Source organism: Copadichromis virginalis, linkage group LG7, assembly GCF_057382275.1.
Source record: "Copadichromis virginalis isolate Kocher_CV1m ecotype Utaka linkage group LG7, C_Virginalis_male_GT1.1, whole genome shotgun sequence".
Taxonomy (NCBI): domain Eukaryota; kingdom Metazoa; phylum Chordata; class Actinopteri; order Cichliformes; family Cichlidae; genus Copadichromis; species Copadichromis virginalis.
Window position 1 is genome coordinate 34,929,592 of NC_140624.1, and position 20,104 is coordinate 34,949,695.

General features: G+C 41.1%; 1 protein-coding gene across 1 annotated transcript in view; it reads left to right on the top strand.

The window, feature by feature from the left end:
• Positions 1-821: 821 nt before the first annotated feature.
• LOC146705500 (MAM domain-containing protein 2-like) overlaps positions 822-20,104 on the top strand; it is a 29,369-nt gene continuing 10,086 nt past the window's right edge. Inside the window, exons 1-6 of the mRNA XM_085463181.1 lie at positions 822-1,062; positions 1,195-1,305; positions 7,267-7,556; positions 17,330-17,414; positions 17,608-17,745; positions 19,411-19,685. Coding sequence (XP_085319307.1) covers positions 951-1,062; positions 1,195-1,305; positions 7,267-7,556; positions 17,330-17,414; positions 17,608-17,745; positions 19,411-19,685 — 1,011 coding nt within the window. The 5' untranslated portion in view covers positions 822-950. The remainder of the gene's footprint in view (positions 1,063-1,194; positions 1,306-7,266; positions 7,557-17,329; positions 17,415-17,607; positions 17,746-19,410; positions 19,686-20,104) is intronic.

A 20,104-nucleotide genomic window follows, 5' to 3' on the forward strand; every position in this document is an offset into this window, starting at 1 on the left:
TTCTACCTCCATCTGAACCTACTGATCAATGATGCCGCTTCTCGTGAGAGTCCGATGGCCAAAAATATTCAATTGCGCACATTTTTTGAATAAACGTTGCCCTTCTGTCTCAAAGGATTTCTCTATATGAAGCTGGTAAAAGCACTGACACCAGGAGTGTGTGACATAATATAATTCAATGCATTCAAAGGTTGTAACAACAGGCTCTCCTCAAAAATGTGTAGTTTTTCTACACCGCTGCAAGTTACTGCTGATCACTCAACACTAAAACACTTCCAGAGAGGAGATAACCCTTTACAAATTCATCTGAAGTTCATATCAGGACAATCTTTCATAGCGCAGTATTGTTTGACAGTTTATCACAGCACACTGATAGGGGAGGTTAGTGTACACCAAGTATACATAGGTTTACTGCACAGTCATGTTGTTCACACCATAATTAGGTTGTTTGCAAGGAAACTGCAAACTCTGGAGATTTTAAGCATTTTAAAAATGTACCGACTCTGTCGTTTTTCTCTGATAAGGACAGTTTCGCTCATTAGGCTCATGTCTGAACTGGAAGACGCGGGCCTAATGCTCAGGGTGGGGGGTGAACTGAGTAACTGAGCTGCACAGGACATTTAACCCCTAACTCTGCTTTTACTCTGAGGCCAACAGATCAGAAGAGGAGAGCTGCACAGTCGTTGCTGTTTTAAGTCAGTTTCTGATAGTGTGTGAGGTGCCCCCCCTTCCAGCCTCTTCATTTTCTCCTTCCCCCAGCTCCCTCTCTCGCCTAACATCAGCCCATCAGTCACCTTCTTTCTCCTCCTCCTCTCTGTTTTTCCTCCCCACTCTCCCCACAGACAGTGTGCTGCCGGTCTGTGAGCTGGAGAGACACTCGGACGACACACAAGAGAGAAGTCTTCAAAAACAAACTTTGCAGAGCCATCTTGCCTTTTCCCCAACCGTGGATGAAAGAGGACTGCTCTTTGTTCTTTTCCTACATCCTCCAAGAGTTTTCTTTGTATATTTTCAAACAGAAAGCAGCAATGCTTAGATTCTACATTCTCCTAACTTTTGCTGGTGAGTACATCTTAACGGTTTTGGCCAGCGCTGGTGGATGAGGGCATGCTTCTATTAATGCCAGTTGCAATGATTCATACTTACCATTCCCTCTCTTTTTTAACGTCTTCCTCCTCTTTGTTTCTCTCTCAGTCAACATCCAAGCCAACAGCCAGCTGTTGCCAGGCTCTTGCAACTTTGAGTCCAACACCTGCGGATACACGTCAGATGCAGACTTTATGAGCTGGACCCTGCAAAAAGATGGTACTTAAAACTACGGCACCCTGCACTTTCAGGGTTTAAAACGAATTTAACGTAGGAGCTTATAATGAGTGTAGAGTTAAAGATGTTTTAATGACAGTTTTGGTGCTGGTTTTGGCTGTGCCACTAAAGCAGTACGGAGAAAAGAAACCCATCTGGTCTGCATTGATTGCAGCATCTCTGAACATCTGGAGTCAGTGAAATAACACATTAGTTATTAGTTATTCTCGTCGGGTTGGTACCGCTGCAGCTGATATGAATGAATGCTGCACACGCCCTTACCTTAGTATCTGTGTGATATCACCGTCTGTTCATGCAAAATGATCAAAGCCAACAGATGGATGAATGAAGGTTAACGTTTGTGCACGCTTTGGTCGCCGTGGCAGAAACTACACAACTTCTTAACCATTGCTAAACAAGCATGTGTAAAATTGTACACTCTTGTGTGGTCCATGAACAAAATAGTGAGAAGTCTTGAGCTGTATTTATCCTGGTGAACCAATGACAAGGTTTCGTCACGTAAATAGTGACATGAGGTGGAGCCTGCTTTAAGCCTTTGAGGTCTAAGTGATCACCGGTAATCACATTAATCCAAATATGATCAGAAATTACTCGTTCTGATAGATTAAATCCTGTTCACATTTTTCCAGAAAAGCCAATTTGGCTTTTCTCTAAAAAAAGGATTGGGGGCAGAATTATCATCAGTAGTTTCTATGAAACTGATCCAGTCCAATAATCTTTTATTTAGTATATATAAATGTGGATCACTGGTGATAACCTTAACCTTGTATTTTGGAGAAAGGAAACAAATTTGGGAGCGTAATTTAAAAAATCCTCCAAACTCAATATTTTGATTGCCTTGACTTACGGTTAGGGGGCGCCACTGATCATGACTGAAGTGGGATGTATGCTTGTAACTGGAGAATGAAAGTACATGTCACATGATTGTGACTGGCCTGTTCATACCACCGTTTCCTCTTATGTATTTTTGGCTACATCTTCTGCCGCCATTTTTCAAATTGACTGGAAGAAAACACCCGCCGCCAGCACAAGTATAAATGCTGGCAATGGTATCGACCACTTGCATAGGCTCTACTTAGAGTCGACGCAGAAGCATAAATTATGCAGAATTCATGGTAATGTGTTTGTGTCAGAGGGTTAAGAGGATACGCCAGTAGTTTGCCTAAGTGTTTGGCTTTGCAGAGTGAAGGATTATGGGTATACAGTCTATGCAGAGGTGTTTGTGTGCAGTCCTCCAAAACCACCAGCGCATAGCTGAATAGGGAACTGTGTGGTGGTAAAATGCTGATTGGTTGAAAAGTTGGCCTGAACAGGAAAGGACCGCAGAGAAGCACAGACAGTGGACACCTTTCATTGTTTTCAAACACTCAGTGTCATTTCAGCTCTTTGCATCCTGTAATTGTGACAATTTTCGTCACGGCCAGCTGAAGGAACGGCAACAGCCAAAGCGAGACTAGCCAAAAAAATCCACATATTTTTCACACTGCTCCTGATGACAGTGAACACCACGAGCAGTAATCCAAAGAACAGAGAAGGTGAGGGGAAAAACTGGACAGATCTATATAGACAGAAACAAGAATGCCACATGGACTATACACTCAGGACTAATTTGAGGATAAGACACAACTGCATGTGATGAAGACAATCAGAGAGGAAGCAAAACTCAAACAGCCATAGAAAAATAGAAAAACAGTCATACTACAACAGGAAATGAACAAAAGCTGTTTAGTCTGTCATTCTTGTTTCACTAATTCAGGGGGAACACCAGAAAACCTAACACAACACACAAATAACAAACTCAAATTAGGAACTGAAGGTAAATACAAATCAAGAATGTAGAACTAATACTGGAACAGTAAACCATCTAGAAAGGCATTGAAAAGTCCAAGAAAACGTATCTGGAGCCATAAATACAATCAACAAACTACATTATGAGTATATTACTGTATTGAAAGGACATGACAACAGAGATCAAAAACTCAATCTACAAACAGTAAGAATCAAAACTTCAAACAGAAGAACCTGAACAGAAACCCAAACCCAAATATATTGACTGAGGATTCCCAATCCAAAAACAACCTCAAACCCAAGGACCGTGGCATTAACTCCGATTCAAGCATTTACTAACAAGCTGTGTTCACTGATATTGGGTTTTCTTGAGCCTGTGCCGTGACTTACACTGTATAACACCTGTTTTTAATTCAGAATGGAGGGCCTGACAATCAAAACCACTTTTTGGTCCTATGTGTAGATGGTAAGAAGTTAATAAATTAAGTGTTTGAGTTGAAGGCAACTAGACTTCTTATTTAAGTTCTTTAAGATGTTTAACTTGTCATTCAGAAGGTTTCTTCAGTTCTAACAGCTGATGTGGAGTCCCAGACATTTAACTGCTAGTGCGGCTTTCACCTTGGAGGTGGTCCTGAAAGTCCTTGATACCGACCTGTCAAATGAGCGGTTAGACTCACATGAGCTAACATATGAATACCTGGGACTCCTCATCAGTTTTTAGAACTGAAGAAGCCTTTTGAATGAGAAGGCAACCATGACCTGGATGACTGAGAACCCATCTATTCAAGGGTATGGTTAAGGTTAGAGGTAGGTTAACATCCTGCAAAAAAAATAAAAGAAGCTTCATTTTAGAGGCAAAATTTTCTAGTTTCTGAAAATGAGTCTATTTAGCTCGTGGTTAAATCAGTCCCTAACACTAGCCCTTACTCACCTATGATCTGGTGGGTGATGAGAGGTTAGATGATATCAGTCATAAAAACAAACAAACAAAAAAACTCTTTATCTCTAATCTTGAGCCATGTAACTGGTGAGGCAGAATTTCTATCATGGCTCTATCCTGCTGCTCCAAATCCTGCTGAAGAAAACCTCTAATTACCACTTTTTCCCCACTACGATGTTTGCTCACAGCCCACTTTGTCCAAAAATTGCTCTGCTTCTGTCTGGGATACTCTGTGTTTTCCTGTTTCCATCTTTGTTGCTAATGCCGCTGGCGTGCCAGAGAAGTCGGTGTATTTGGTGCATTAATAGTGTGCTTAGTTCCTGCTCATTTCTTTTCCTTTCCTCCACTGCTCTTTATCCCTTTCATTGCTCTGCGCAGCCAGAACAGGAGCAGTGAAGTCATGTCAAATGTATGTATAAAGCAGTTTTTATGTACCCTTTTTACTCTGCTTGAAACCAAATCAGGCATTGGGATGATCTAATCAAGACATTGCATCAGTTTGAGGTTTTAACATCTGTTGATTCAGTTTTTAAATATAAACAACTGCAGTTTACTGGGGGAAGAAAAGAAACATTGAATTTTCCAAACTGAAATCATCTCAGTCCTCTGTGTGTGAGTGTGTTCAGGAGCCCCGGGGCAGCAGGGCATTCCACAGGGACAAATAATAAATGACAGACCACTAAGAAGAGCTCGGAGGACCCTGGAGCAGAAAAGAGTTGCTGAGGTGGATTTTATGATGCTCTGACTCAAAGTGTCCTGACTTTGGCCATGAATCCTGATGCAAAATGTCACATCCCGTAAATCTGGGTTTTCTATAACTTTTTTCAGATAGAAATGTGCAGTAACACTACATCTGATTTTTAACAGGTTCTAGTCCTTAAACAGAAAGTGTAAAGAAAATGATTGATTTTTGCATATTATCTGGAGCTGGCTCAGACACATTTTATAATTCCAAGCATTTAAACACAAACTGATGCTGGGATTTAGAGCTTATTTCTGTCAGAACGTCCAAACCTGCACATCGATCAGTGAGCCTGTTAGCTGCCTCTGTGTTCATATTTAACTCAGTTAATTAGTGTGGCTGCACTGTGTGGATCAGCTAATATGATTTCAGGTCCGGCAACAACAACACCCAACTCTGTTAATTTGCTAGTGCCTTTCAGTTTGTACTCTCACAAGCTAGCAAATTAGTAGATATATAATATATAGTTAGCAAATTACTAGCTTGTTAGTAAGCCACAAACGGTATAAAAGTTACAGTATGTACCTTGATTTCTACCAGAAACTAAAATGTGTGACCTTGGGCCAAATTTACTAATGCATGTGCAGTCCTGTGAAAACACTAAGTGCACCCCATGATTTTTCTGGCTATAAAACCACCTTTTATTAGAAATAACCTAAAGTAATTGTTTTCTGTATGAATTCATCAGTTTCTCACTTTGCGGAGGAATTTCGACCCATCTTTCTGAACAATGTTGTATCAGTTCATTGAGGTTTCCAAGAATTTGATTTTGCACACAGACTTTCACTGGGATACTGAAACACCGTGACCTTCAGCCTTTCTGTTGTAGATTTGTTTGATCAGATGTTTTTTCTCATTGTACTGTCAACATTTAGCATGCTAAATGAGGTTTGTAGAATCTGAAATATAGCTCTTGGGTTTTCTCTGAGCCTTGCACAGTTTGACCTTAGTGAATTTGCTGAGATCTACTGATGATCGCTTAATTAAGTGCATTTGATTAGCAGCACCTGCCTGTGTGCCCCCTTAATTCCTATGGAAGCAGGAAGGACTGCATAGAGTCCTGTGAAAACCAAAAACTGGACTGTAAGGGTCTCTCTTGTATTACAGTGAAACATGGGTTTTCAGTACTTTAGGTTTTTAGTCACATTTCTGTACAGACTTAGGTCCACAGTGCAACCTTTTCTACATGTGTTTTCTTAACAGTGCACACCCCTTTAGTAACTTTTCTCTAGTAAGTATTGAACTGAAATTACTGCCAAAACGCAGAAATTAATTGTTGGGTCTGTGTTTCCACAAGCCCCACTGGTTTAGAGACTTATTCATCATGAAGAAAACAAGACAGTCAGCGATTGATTGATTTACTTGCAAGGGAGGCCTCGTTGGTGTCTACCATGAAATGACCCCAAATCCGGCCTCCTCTGGCTTTTATTGAGAACGTTTACAAACACCTCCCCTCGTAACCCTCCTTGGTTACAAAGACAAGGCACTGTATGCATATATGTGTGTGTGTGTGTGTGTGTGTGTGTGTGTGTGTGTGTGTGTGTGTGTGTGTGTGTGTGTGTGTGTGTGTGTGTGTGACCTCCTGCTGACCAAAGGGTCGTAAACGCAGGAAGCAACATCACAAGAAACAGATCTTCCAGATAGGATGTATCTGCAATAAAAGACTAAAGCTGCTTTTCTGATGATCCATCTGCATTTTATTATCTATTATCATGTTGTTGTGCATCTTTTTATGCCTGGCCCTTCTCATGAAGGGTCTATATTTCCAATTAGTTTTACAGCTGACAGATACTTATAGCTGGTACTGAGTGTGCTGTTAAAAATCTGCCTCCAGAGCATTTTTATGGAGAAATGAACAATAAGAAATGTACCTCCAAAGGGCTGAAAGTTTTTAAAGTCTTATTCCAAACATTAAAACGTTTGCTTTAAAGCAAGACGTCACCAAGCTTTTCCTTACTGACATATGTGATATTAGAGTGGTGGCTGCTGATATCAAAGGCAGCCAAAGGTTAGCTTATGTAATATTAGCCACTCTGGGCCAAAAGATCAGCTTCTGACTGCCCTAAACACCCAGTTTCAGACATTTTTTCTTATGGTTTTTCTTATGCAAGTTTTCAAAAGTTGCTTTTGTCAGAGAACCAATCAGAAAGAAGCTAGCTTAAAGCAGCAGGAGCTAAAACAGTCTGTTTCAGACAGGATAAACTGAAGGCCCACTAACAGTCAAACAGTGATAATTTACACTGTGAACCATGCAAAATTTACTCAAAATTTATAAAAAAAAAATATGGAGCTGGAAATGAGGAGACTACATTACTTAACTTAAGAACCTTATTTGTGGCACAAATATTAAAGATTTGTACAGCAGCAGGGGGGGGGGGGGGGGGAAGATCAGGCAGCAGCTGCCATAAAAATGCTCTTGATCATGCTTTGTTTATAATGAATGAAATGCTGTATTTGTAATCCATTTGTTCAGGCCGTTTTGTCACAGTGGAAGCAGCCGTGAATGAGGATCAGGAGGACTACATAGGCAGTGGTGCTGACCCACAGCGAGAGATCATAGGGGTGCTGCTGAGTCCCCGTTTGGAGCATGGTGAGTGGAGCTGCCTGAGGCTTGTCTATCAGATCACAGAGCCAGGAAGCCTGGAGGTCCTGCAGCGCACCGAGGGGAACAGCTTTGACAGGCCGCTGTGGAGCAGCCGGTTGCCCTCCGACAGCTGGGTGGTCTCAAGCATCGACCTGCAGAACAATACAGAGCCTTACAGGGTAAAACACTTTTCAAATAGTATCTAATCTTTGTTTAAGAAAGAGATCAGATTAAAATGTACCAAAACATGGCTGAAGTTCCACCAGAAGCTCAGGGCTGTTATATCTCTTTTCAAAATATAAAAGGTACAACAGCTAAGCTATTCTTAGGTACTGAAAGGGGAATGGTTGGGTAGATTACAGCCGGAAGAAAAGGTATAAAATGGAAAATGTTCATCCTGGGACTCCGCTGATAAACACCCAGCTGTCTAGTTGTGCAAGAAAAAAAACTTGCAATAATATAAGAATAAATGTGTGATCTTACAAGAAATCCCACTGCACTTCAGTTCAACTTTCTCACAGGTTACCAACTAATGAGAGAAAATGAGTGCAAAGAAAGGTAAAACTAAAACATACTAAATATTTACTCACACTTTCCTGTTTTTATTTTTTAAAGACTGAAGATGCAGTCAGACAGCCGATTTTCTAACCTGCACATGTGCAGAAAACCTCTCAATCTCTCATTGAAACGACACATGCAGGTTAAAGTGACACATGCAGACCTAAATTGAAGCGAGTATGAAACATGCTTGTAATTATCCAAACACTCTGGGAAAAGTACAGCACATGTTTACACTATATGCAGAGGCAGAGCTGAGTCTGACAGGGTCTGTGACCTACATCAGGCTATTCCAGACCTGTGCTATGTGCAGGCCCCTCAGTGCATAAACACATTTCAGTCCAGACCTGGGTGAAGAAAATTCATGTGCCAGAGGTTTAGATTTCACACCAACTGCTGAAGCATTGTGCTATTTACTCCCACTCAATGAAATAAATCCACCCAGCATTAACTTTTGTTATTGGAAAAAAAAGCTAGCTTGACTTAGGGATGGAGGTAGTGTTAGTTTGCTAAAGATGGGACATACTTGGCTAAGTTTAAGTGCTGTTGTATTGTTTTTAGAGGCACTGGATGAGAGAATGAAGGGTTATTAGTTAATGATGGCAAGCTGCATCTGTGGACAGTACGGGGGTTGTGCAGGGAAACAGATACCTGCGAATAACCGAATAACAAAAGCAAACCTGCTTGTTGTAAGAGATAAACTGGCTATTGAAATAAAAGCATATGATTGTACCCATCTACATCTAAAATATGCTTATTTTTTCTGTGAATTTGGGCGTTTTAACATGGGAATCTGTGGAGGCTGCCTCACTTTTAGATCAGACTCAAGTGGCCGCTCAAGGAACTGCAGTTTTTGATGCTTCACCTTAAATTTAAAATGTTCAACTTCAAAGCTGCAGCCAAAATATTCCAATTATTTTTTAGATTGAGATGCACTGGTAGGACTGTATTTCCCACCTTTAAATATGAAGACTTTCTGCCAGTGACTTCTAATAACTAATTTTGAAGGAGTAACCCTATTTCTGGCATTTCTTGCCACCTTGCGGTGCCAGAAATATTCATGCTTCCATAAATTAAAGCAAAAAATAAATAAGACAAAAAAAACAAAACTTCTAGTATAAATAGACACCATCCAGCTGAGGCACTCTTCATCGTAATAGGCTACACTAATTTGAATACACATTGTGTCAAGAACAGCTAAATTTCTTTTTTAAATGTTGATGGGTTTGTATCTTGAACCCATCCGCTGGAACGTTAAGACAATATAATTACACTGCAAGCAAGACGCAAGTAGGCAAACTTCTTCATGGTACTCGTGCACGGGAGAGAACCGGACAAACGCCGTTCCTTCGCTTGGCCCCAGTTGCTCTCGTCCGTTCTCCCGTACACTGCCCTTTTATTGAGGTTACATGAATATGCATAAGTTCACTAACATGTGACGTCTACATACACACAAAGAGTACCTTGCCTGTGTGTGTGTGTGTGTGTGTGTGTGTGTGTGTGTGTGTGTGTGTGTGTGTGTGGTCAAGATGTGACCCTGTAAAGACTCCCCAAGGCTAGTGCCAGGACGTCTAACTCCATCTAACAAAAGGCTCTTATACTTAAACAGATATGCGTGTGCTTGCTATACCATAAATCAACAAGAAAAGATAAACTCTCCTAGGGAGTGTGATCTATGCCAGGACACTCTGGGGAATGTATGCACTCCCTTCTACAGCTACACAAAGTTAATACAGACCTCTTTAGGATGAAGCATTCTTTCAATCCACCAATGATTATATACTTCTAAGCATATATGAGTAAATATTTCTAAGCATAAATGACAATCAACAATACAACCCTATCATTCCCCCCTTTTCGACATTTATGCTAGAAAAGTCCCCAGTTATGAATACCTCATGTCTGACAGCTTTAAGGCAAACATTGTTATATTCAGCATATGTCCAATCACCCTAAATTACTGTAAAAGTACACAGTTTAACAAATGTATTAGCAGTTATCCCATTCCTCATTAATCTCATCCAATGGCAACCTGCATCCTACAAGCAACCAAAGAAATTGTTAATTTAATAGTGAAAATAAGAAAGTAACATTTTCAAAAACATCTCAGCTTGGTGATGCTTCCTCCGGGTGTGCAAATCACATGTCTCTCTGCAGAGTGGTTTGAGTTCTGCAGGGCGTCATGAATGTCTCTTCCAGTTGTTTCCATCATTGTCCATAGGACCAGAGTCCAAATGTATGTAGAATAAACATTCAAACATACCAGTTAGTTTTGTTGTTTGTCAACATGGGTCTCAGCTATTTCCAAAGCTGCAGACCTCATAGGAAACTGCTGTTATCACCACCATAGCTTCTGGTTCCTGTGCTTTTCACAGAATCATGATGTCATCCTTAGACTCCCTCTGCGTTGTCGATGGAGCTTGGCACGCTCCCCTCATCCTTCAGGTGCCCGTCTGTTGTCCACAATCTCCTCTGTTGGCCTCTGGAAACCCCCCGTGGCACAGCTCTCAGTCCAACGCAGTTTCATGGTCCTTGCTGTGGCTCCAAAGTCTGATCTCATGATGGGCCCCAACCAGCTCGACCTTTGACCTCAACCACTGCCTGGGCTGTCAGCTATGCCTGGAATGGTTCTTGCTTCTCACTGGGCCTCTTAAGATTTCTCAGGAGATTACTGCTGCACCTGTATTTCCTTGCTAGGAGGGAAAACTTCTATTTGGAGAGCATGTCAACAATCATCAAACAACATTCTTTAGTTCAGTGAACTTCACTTATAGGCCATCAAAGCCTCATCTGAACATGGATGCACCACTTGCATAGGTTTAATACTTGTAAATAAACGGTTAATCACACAAATCACTGCAACAATAATAGAAAACATTGTTTAATAAAAAACATTGTTAATCCTTGGACCCCTCCTCTTGACGCATGGACACACCCATGCGTCAACTCACCAAACCTGGATTCCTGTCTTAAAGAAAAAGATTAGCTAGATCATATCCCAGGCAACATCAGGGCATCTCCTCCCCAGGAGCAGCACCACCCTGGACCTATAATCCTGCAACAAAAATGCTAGTGTGTTTTGCATATTAAGTTTGCTTAACACCGGGCTCTCCCAGGAGCCTGCATACACACCATCATGGCCTGGAAAACAAGATCTGGAAGTGAAATCAAACTACATACCTGTAAACAATTGTATCATAAGAACAATAAGCATTCAACATCAGCAAGACAAGTGTCATGTGCAGGTTTTCTCAAATCAGTAAACTACAATTATTTTCATAAGTCGCCTCAGACATGGATCATCCCATGTACTCAGGCAACATTAATGTAATCGGTGACTGCTCTTAAGCAAAGTCACTCCACTCATATATTATTTATGGGCTCAAGAGTGGCCAGCAAATGAGCCCATATTAACTATTCCATAACACCGCATCTCTTATTTGTTTGTCTCATGTCACTTGTCCGCTTCTGCTGAATCTTGTACATGCAGTCTCAAAAAACAAACATTAGCAACACACATTGATTATCCTGGTGGGCAGGCGTCGGCCAACCACATTCCAGAGGTGCCATAAAAACACCATAAAATCAACCATCCATTGCTGTGGAAAATATGTTATTCATATCATCAAAGTAACCGTCACATTTTCCCAAAAACACAATGTAACAGCATCACTACTCATAACCGGTAAACACAGTTTTCCTCACACATAAACCCAGAAATCCTGTAGTAGGAAAAAACATCAACCAGTTGTCCTGGTATAAATCGCATTATCAATTCACATGAAGAACTGGCATGCTGTAAGAAAAGAAAATGCAAATATTAGCGCTTGCGCAGGCGTATGCATACTTTGTCACAGTTATCTCTGTGAGCAACTCAAGCCTATGAATAACACACCTGATAAATGCACAGACACAGAAAATGGCATTTAAAAGGTTAAATCATCATGCAACCTCGAGTGTTGCTGTCATCTTTCTGCTCCTGTAAAAGGAAACACATGGGTTCATCTGCACCTTTGTCAGGTGGGGGTTAACTTCACACAATCATGTTCAGTCAGTCAGTCAGTTATTTTAAAATTCTTACTCATTCAGTCAGTGGTTCCTTCTTTTGCTAATTGTGGAAATTATCATCGCATTCGTTTCCACGCTCAGCAAAACGACGTTATTTCAAAAAGAAAAATAATTTAGACTGGATTTCCTCGTTGAATCCTTTTTGGGGGGGGGACTCTCATTTCCTAATTGTCCCAAATAAGTGGCTTTCTCCTGAGCCCATTTTAAATGTGGAGAAACTCACTTGCAACAATTTTCTTGACGATGTGTAACGCTTTTAATTCCCGACTTGCAGATCTGCTCAAAGAAAAGAAATTCACAAGCAAAATCAGTGCTTGTTCAAAAATGAAAAATAAAAAATAACAGAGATTATCAAACCAAACTCTCAGTGCACTGTGAAAGTATCAAAATAAAAAGGCCTTGTTAAGTCATGACACAAACTCCTCATCATCTTCACAACAGGAGAAGAATCATCAGCTAGATTCACTCCAAACCAACCATCAACTGCACAACACACAACATAACCCTAATGTCTTATTAGCTATGAGTTTAATCACCCGGTCTGTGCTCTTCACTCATTTAAGCCACAGATCTATTTTATTCAATTTTTCCTTTTTCCCTTCATCATAAAACATGTGACATGCTGTCATGCACTTCACAAAAGACGTTTGTTCTGATGTATTCAGAGTTGTGTATCTAAATACAGGATTCACTCGCACATCAAAACAGGAAACTCAGTGTTTTAGAGTCTCCACTCAACACACAACAAACTCCAACACATCCCATTCACTCGTACTAGAATTCAGTCACCTTTCATTAATCTAAGAACGATCAACTAATTTGAATCAGCTATTAACCCACTAGGATGACAGGACGACAGAAATGCATGTTCAAAATGTTATCACTAAAAGAGAATTTCCCTCATACAGTAAATTTAGTAGTAAACTTGTGCTGCATCAATCAAGCAGGAAGCTTCTCCCAATTTACTATATTAACAACTAAATTTATTGTCTGATCACTGGTTGGTCAAACCAGGATCTTTTTTCCCCACAAAAGTTAAACTGTTGTCCTGCAACCTGGAGAGTCAATTTTTTATTGGATAAATTCAGTATTTGATAACAAGTGTCTGCTAAATTGACACTATTTTAACACTGATGAAAGATAACAAGCATGTCTGTGGAGCTGCATCTCCAACAGAGCATGTTCTGTGCTATGAGTTCCACTGGTCTTTGCATCACACGAGGTGACTTGGACAAGATGATAAACAGACTCACGCTTAAAATGTCTAATCTTCATGAGTTATTTTGTGTTTGTATTAGTAGGGTTAAGGCATGTTCTGTGTGATTTTGTATATGTTTGTATATGTTTCAGACTCCTTCACAATTTTCCAACTTAAGCAGTCAGCTTTCTTTTTCCCCAGGTTTGCTAACCCAAATTTTGATTTCCCACATTAAATAATTCCTATGTGTTCTCACCTAGTCTTCTCACTCTGTCCTCTCACTCTTTTGTCCTCTCCCACTTCAACAGTCCCCAGCCGGCAGTTCTCCTTCAGCTTTGTCCTGTGTTCCCCTGTCTCTTCTTGCCATTTTGCTCCACAGGTGGCAAATGTCAAACTCCAACAGTCTCCTCAGTTCTCCTCGAAAGTTTTCTTCACATGCATAGTGAAGTTGCAGCTTGTTGTAAACACAGTGCCATTCATCCGATCAGTCAGGATGATGGGTTTGCTCTTCTCTGATGCTGTTTGTCCACATTGCTGCTGCTTGCTGAGACTTTTTGCTCAGGACTTGATGCTGTCTCTTTATCTGCCATGTTATTGCTTTGGAGCTGCATTCTTCAGGGAGGAGTGAGCTTGCTTGTGAGTTTGTGAGGTTGAGAAACACATTGCGCTGTATATAAGTCAGCCAGAACTTGGCCTGCATGTTTCCAATGATGTTTAACTATAAATTTCTTCCGTCCGACCGCTGCATGTGGAAAATTGCTACAGGTCTGCTTTTCACCTGAAAGTGACAAACTAAGACATGTTCATTATCATCATCACTGCTTAATCAACACACATCTCTCTCTCTCTGTCTGTGTTTGTGTAAACAATCCTTTCTTAAAGCAGAAAATGACATTGTAGTTGTTTTTGGCTGATCAACACAAAACCTTTTCCCTATGATTATTTTTCATCTACAATATAAATTCTCTTCTCAATCAGAGGCAATTACTTTTGCACAGTGCACAGAAACACTGTGATGTCAAACACATTCACACTCACTTTTTCATCTGCATAAATAAATCACGTGGCTGGTGATATGTGCCATGGTGATCCATAAGCATGATCACACGTTTATTTAATTATTTTTAACCCAACAAAACAAATAAACAAAAACATGATGCTGATGCTACACACACGAGTCAAGGTGCAGAAAAACTGCTCATGGAAACGCTGCACACTCTCTGTTTCCCTCTCTTTGAGTAGTTCTCAGACAGCTCTTGATCTGATAATGTGTAGCTTGCTCATCAGCTCAAAAAACAAAAACAAAACTGCAACGCGACATCACACAGTAGTTGCAGCATATTAGTTGTTTTCACAGATGTGCTGTATATCTCAACAATGGCTCATAATAAGACGACCGTCTTCCACACAGGTCAAGTGTCTCTATGCACTTCATGAGTTTAAATATTTACCTATATCACTTCTCCTCACATGTCATTGTACTGAATTTAAGCAACCACAAGCTTAATGTAGGTTACTTTTAACAACTATCTACCTCAATGGTTTGGCACACAGGCTGTTGTCGAACAGGGCAAGCTAAAGAGTTAACATTTTGTGTCAGCAAGGGGTGGGGGGAAAGCCACCCACCAGAGCATAGCTCAAGTGCTGCTGATGTGGGCTGGCCTTTTCCACACACTCCTGGCTGCTTAGGAAACCCATGATAACAACAACAGCTGCTGACGTCACACACCACGCGGTCTGCTCCGCACACACTCACACACAACAACAACAACGACGACGAAAATGACAATAACACAAAATAGGCCTACTCCGGACTCACACCGGACCGCTCGGGACCCTGACCCAGCTGTGGGACGCTCACCCACTCGCGCGACAAAACCCAATGAAGGGACGCTCGGGACACACACCCAGGGCGATTTCAAAACCGGACACTCACCGGACGCTTGGGACCCTTGGGCGATTTAACCAAAACTTCTTTTTCGGGACACTAACCCAGTTATCGCTCCACAAAGCAGCGAACTTCTCAACGCCTCACAAAATGGCGGAGACTGCACAACGACACGGTTATAGAGTCGGCCTCTTTAAACTTACTTGGCGTTGCTTAGCGTGTAATATCAGCCTGAATCCCGCCGATCGCCATTCATCGAGGAGAAGGACAGACAGCGAATCCACAGGAACTTCCTGGCTGACGTCAGTCTTTCAGCGTGCCTCTCCCCCCCCTCGGTGAATGCGATCCCAGGGAGCCGGCATCGAAGGACCAATTAATGATGGGTTTGTATCTTGAACCCATCCGCTGGAACGTTAAGACAATATAATTACACTGCAAGCAAGACGCAAGTAGGCAAACTTCTTCATGGTACTCGTGCACGGGAGAGAACCGGACAAACGCCGTTCCTTCGCTTGGCCCCAGTTGCTCTCGTCCGTTCTCCCGTACACTGCCCTTTTATTGAGGTTACATGAATATGCATAAGTTCACTAACATGTGACGTCTACATACACACAAAGAGTACCTTGCCTGTGTGTGTGTGTGTGTGTGTGTGTGTGTGTGTGTGTGTGTGTGTGTGTGTGTGCGTGTGTGTGTGATCTGTGTGAGGTCAAGATGTGACCCTGTGAAGACTCCCCAAGGCTAGTGCCAGGATGTCTAACTCCATCTAACAAAAGGCTCTTATACTTAAACAGATATGCGTGTGCTTGCTATACCATAAATCAACAAGAAAAGATAAACTCTCCTAGGGAGTGTGATCTATGCCAGGACACTCTGGGGAATGTATGCACTCCCTTCTACAGCTACACAAAGTTAATACAGACCTCTTTAGGATGAAGCATTCTTTCAATCCACCAATGATTATATACTTCTAAGCATATATGAGTAAATATTTCTAAGCATAAATGACAATCAACAATACAACCCTATCAAATGTTGTTTTTTGATATCTCTCTTTATCACTTCACAAGTCAGAAAAACGTCATCATAGTAATAAAATAGCAGACAGATCAATCCATGAATGAAATAAACAAACTCCTTTATAACCTCTTTAAGATTATAGGCAGGAATAAAACAGATTTTTCATGTAAACTGTAATAGAGTGTATATTTCTTTCTCAGAGGTTGAGAAAATAACCAGTAAAAATTAAAATACGTTTTAATTGAAAAGGTGAAAGATGCATTGTTTTACTAATCTATATTGCCACGGCAGTTCACTAGATGAGCACGTTTTTGTATTTCTGATTATTGCTGTTTTCCTTCCTTCACCCCCAACCAGTCACGGAAGATGGCCGGCCCTCCCTGAGCCTGGGTCTGGTCTCGTTCTTCCTGTAAAACTGAGTTTTTTCCTTCACACTGTTGCCAAAGCGCTTGCTCATAGGGGTCATACTATACTGATCTGCTTGTCAAATGGACATATTCCATTTATGTCAGGATATGATGAGAGGACCCAAGTGTAGGTTACAGAGGGAAAGACAAAAGATTTCAGGAAACAAGGAATGTACTAGACAGAAAAATGAATGAATATCAGGGAACAAGTGGAAACTATCAAAAGCAGGTTCAAATAATGAGGGCAGGGCAGACGATCTCAAACGGGAGAAGACAAAGATAGGACACAAAAACAAGATACGCGAGAAAAGAAAATCTCAGAGTAAAACAGGAAATAACTAAGATTAAGTGATGAAGGCCATCAGTAAAGGTGATGACAGAGACAGGGCAGCACAGCAGGCAGAAGAAAATAGTAGTTCACCACAGGAACATGATGATTTACTTAAAGAGGATGCTTGACATTAACGCTTTTTGAGCATGCTCCAATAAACCCACAAAGTATTATCAAGCTGTTTTCACTTTGGAGGTTTTTAGCCACTTTTAGCTTGTAGTTTTGGCTTTATTGCACACTTGCTGCAAAACAGTCTCAGCGTTTTCCCCCAAAACCACCTTAACACCTTAAAAGGCATGACATATCTTATCCATCGACCTGTGTGTCATTCCCTCATCTGCACGCCACTTTAAAGCAAATCAGAGTTAGGAAAACTAGACTAGCTATCAGCATAGTTCACGAATGAACTGTTTTTAACCTCATGTGATGCCTTTGTGATGTCAGACCTCACTTCGGGGGATTACTGACCATGTGTCGTTGATTAGGTCGTCATCGAAGGTAAACCTGGGTCGAGCAAAGGGAGCAGTGTGGCCATCTTTGAGATCCACATCAGCCCTGGATACTGCCTGGGTCGGTGACTTCACACTTATGTCACTCACACATCTTACTTTAAACTGAAAGAAAAACATGACCCACATATGTACGCCTTGATGAAGACCATCTGCACCCTGATCCTCACACATTACAAAGCTCCGACAGCATGAAAACGCTTTCACGTGCGCACCCATAACAGCGGGTCTGTTGTTCATTTGTCTGCCTCTAGAATGTGATTTTGAGGAGTCTCACCTGTGTGGATACAATAACCAGTGGAATGCCAATGTAAACTGGTATGTGGGAGGAGGCGGGGTCCAGGTTCTCCACAATGCTATGCCAAATGATCACACATACAACAACGGGTCAGGTGAGCAAGAGTGATTTGTACATATAATTACTGGGTGTACTATTAATGACTCGTGAAGGGTCAAACTGGTTTTAGTTCATAAGCTAACTACCACAAAGTTAACGAGGGCTACAATGGGTCAAAGTACAGGTACACTCATACAAATACAATAATGAACTGCCTGGGATACTTTAAAAAGTGAAATTTCATCATTATATATCAGACAGTTTAACATATGGGATGTAGTTTCTAGGTTTTTAGGTAGTGCTTCAAATCTGCATTCTTTGTAATGACCTCTAGGGATGGTATGTACGAATTATTTAACAATTCTGATTCCATTATCGATATCACTTATGATTCGATTTCTCACTGGCTCTGCTTTGGGACTAACCACCATCACTAAGCAGGATATGAAAGACATTACATTCATGCAAATGTCGTCAGTATTTCCCTTCTCTATTGTGATATATGTTGGGTAGTAATTATTACACATATTACACAGAACACTGTTCTTAATAATAAGGTAGTACGTTGCTTAATCACTAATCGCTACAGCCCCATACACCAACACCTATCCCTGGGCTAATGAGAATACACATATGATCTTTCCCTTAGTATTTAGGAATGAACACAAAACCAGCAACACGAAGCAAGGATCAAAACCAGCACAAAGAGAGTTTAAAGCGATCGCTACAGTGATTCTACTTTAGAAACATGAACAGGTAGAAACGGAGGCTGCAGCCTGACTGCTCATCAGTTTGTTATCCATTGAGGTTCAGGGTCTGGCTGCAGGGCTGGGGTCAGCTTTAACGTCACTCAGGGTTCTTGGCTTAGCTTGTCTGTGCAGATGCTTGCAAAGAGTCAAACTTGTGTTAGCAGTAGAGTAGACAATTACACTCTTGTCTTCTTGTGCAATTAAAATAAAAGTAATGTTTATATGCACTCTAAAGACCGCGCCACTATTTTCCTCCGAACTGAAGTCAGTTGAGTGCAAGTTCAAGTGGAACCCACAAGTGGGATCAATAAGCAAGGAAACTAACAACTCCAAGGAATTTAACTACTGGGAACCAGTTCTCTACAGGAACTCTAATGTCTATCCTTCCAGTCTGTTTCCACTTTGTTCATCTAATAAAAGGGAAAAACAAGAAAAGCCCCAAAACGTATTAATCCATTTTCTTAACTGCTTACCAAGTTCAGTGTCATGGTGGGTCTGGAGCCTATCCTAACAGATGGACCGACCCATAGTCCATTGCAGAGCGCCGAACTATGCCTTCAATTGCAAAGCAATTCAGTCAATTCAGACTGGATCCTTAGGAGGGTTAATTCTGGGCCCCAGGCTTCGCATTTGATACCCCTGATCCTGGTACAGACCATTTCGTTTTTCCTCAATGGTCTGTAGAACGGTCACCAGTTGGACTCAGCTCACCTTTTACAAACATAACAAAGGTCTGTAATGACTTGTCCTATGGCTCTAACTTGACAAGAGTGGTAAACATAATTCAAAATGTACCCAGAATGGTCCTATCTTTCAGACTGACAGCGTCAAAGCAACACATTACTGTAAGTTTTAAAGTTGTTAAAGCTTTAAAGACTTTGACGTAGGTGTTTAGACATCTAGAAATCACCAAATCAGTGGTTACGTGGCCTAAATAAACCCAGAGAACTCTCCCACTGAATTCCTTTCAGGTCACTTCATGTATGTCGACTCCATCTACGGCAAGACGTTTAAAGAAGTGGCCAAACTGGTGTCTCCAATGACGCAGGTGCCGATGTCCGGCTGTCTGAGTTTTCAGTACCAGCGCAGTGAGATAGGAAACCTCTTCTCTGTTTTCACCCGGGACCAGCTGGGTCAGTACCAGGAGTTGTGGAGGGCAGGGTTGGAGAATCAAAACGACTGGACAGAAATTCCTGGAGAGTGGATACCTGTGCAGGTGGACCTGAAGGCACCCTACTCGGTACAGGTCAGTTCAAGACCTCTTATGAAGTCTTATGTGATGACTTAATGAACAAAGCAAGACCGCTACTTTTAAAGGAGGCAGCTTTTTTCTTATAAAAGCAAAAATAAATTAAGTGGTAGTTAAAGATATACTTTTGCTGCTGTGAACCTAATTTTAAAGCTGGATTCTTTTAGATAAATTCCAATGATGTATTTCTTGAGCTCAAAATTATCTTATCTTATGTGCTGTGCTCCTATTTCTGTCTTGTCTTTCCCCAAACCCCAAAACAAAAGTCTCTTCCTGTTAAAAGAGACCCCACAATCACCAGATGCTCTCTCTAACAATATACGTAATATATGTGACTTACAGTATAAAGTGCCTGGAGACAACTGTTGTTGTGGGTTTTTTACAAGATAAATAAAACTGATTGAATTTTTTTTTTT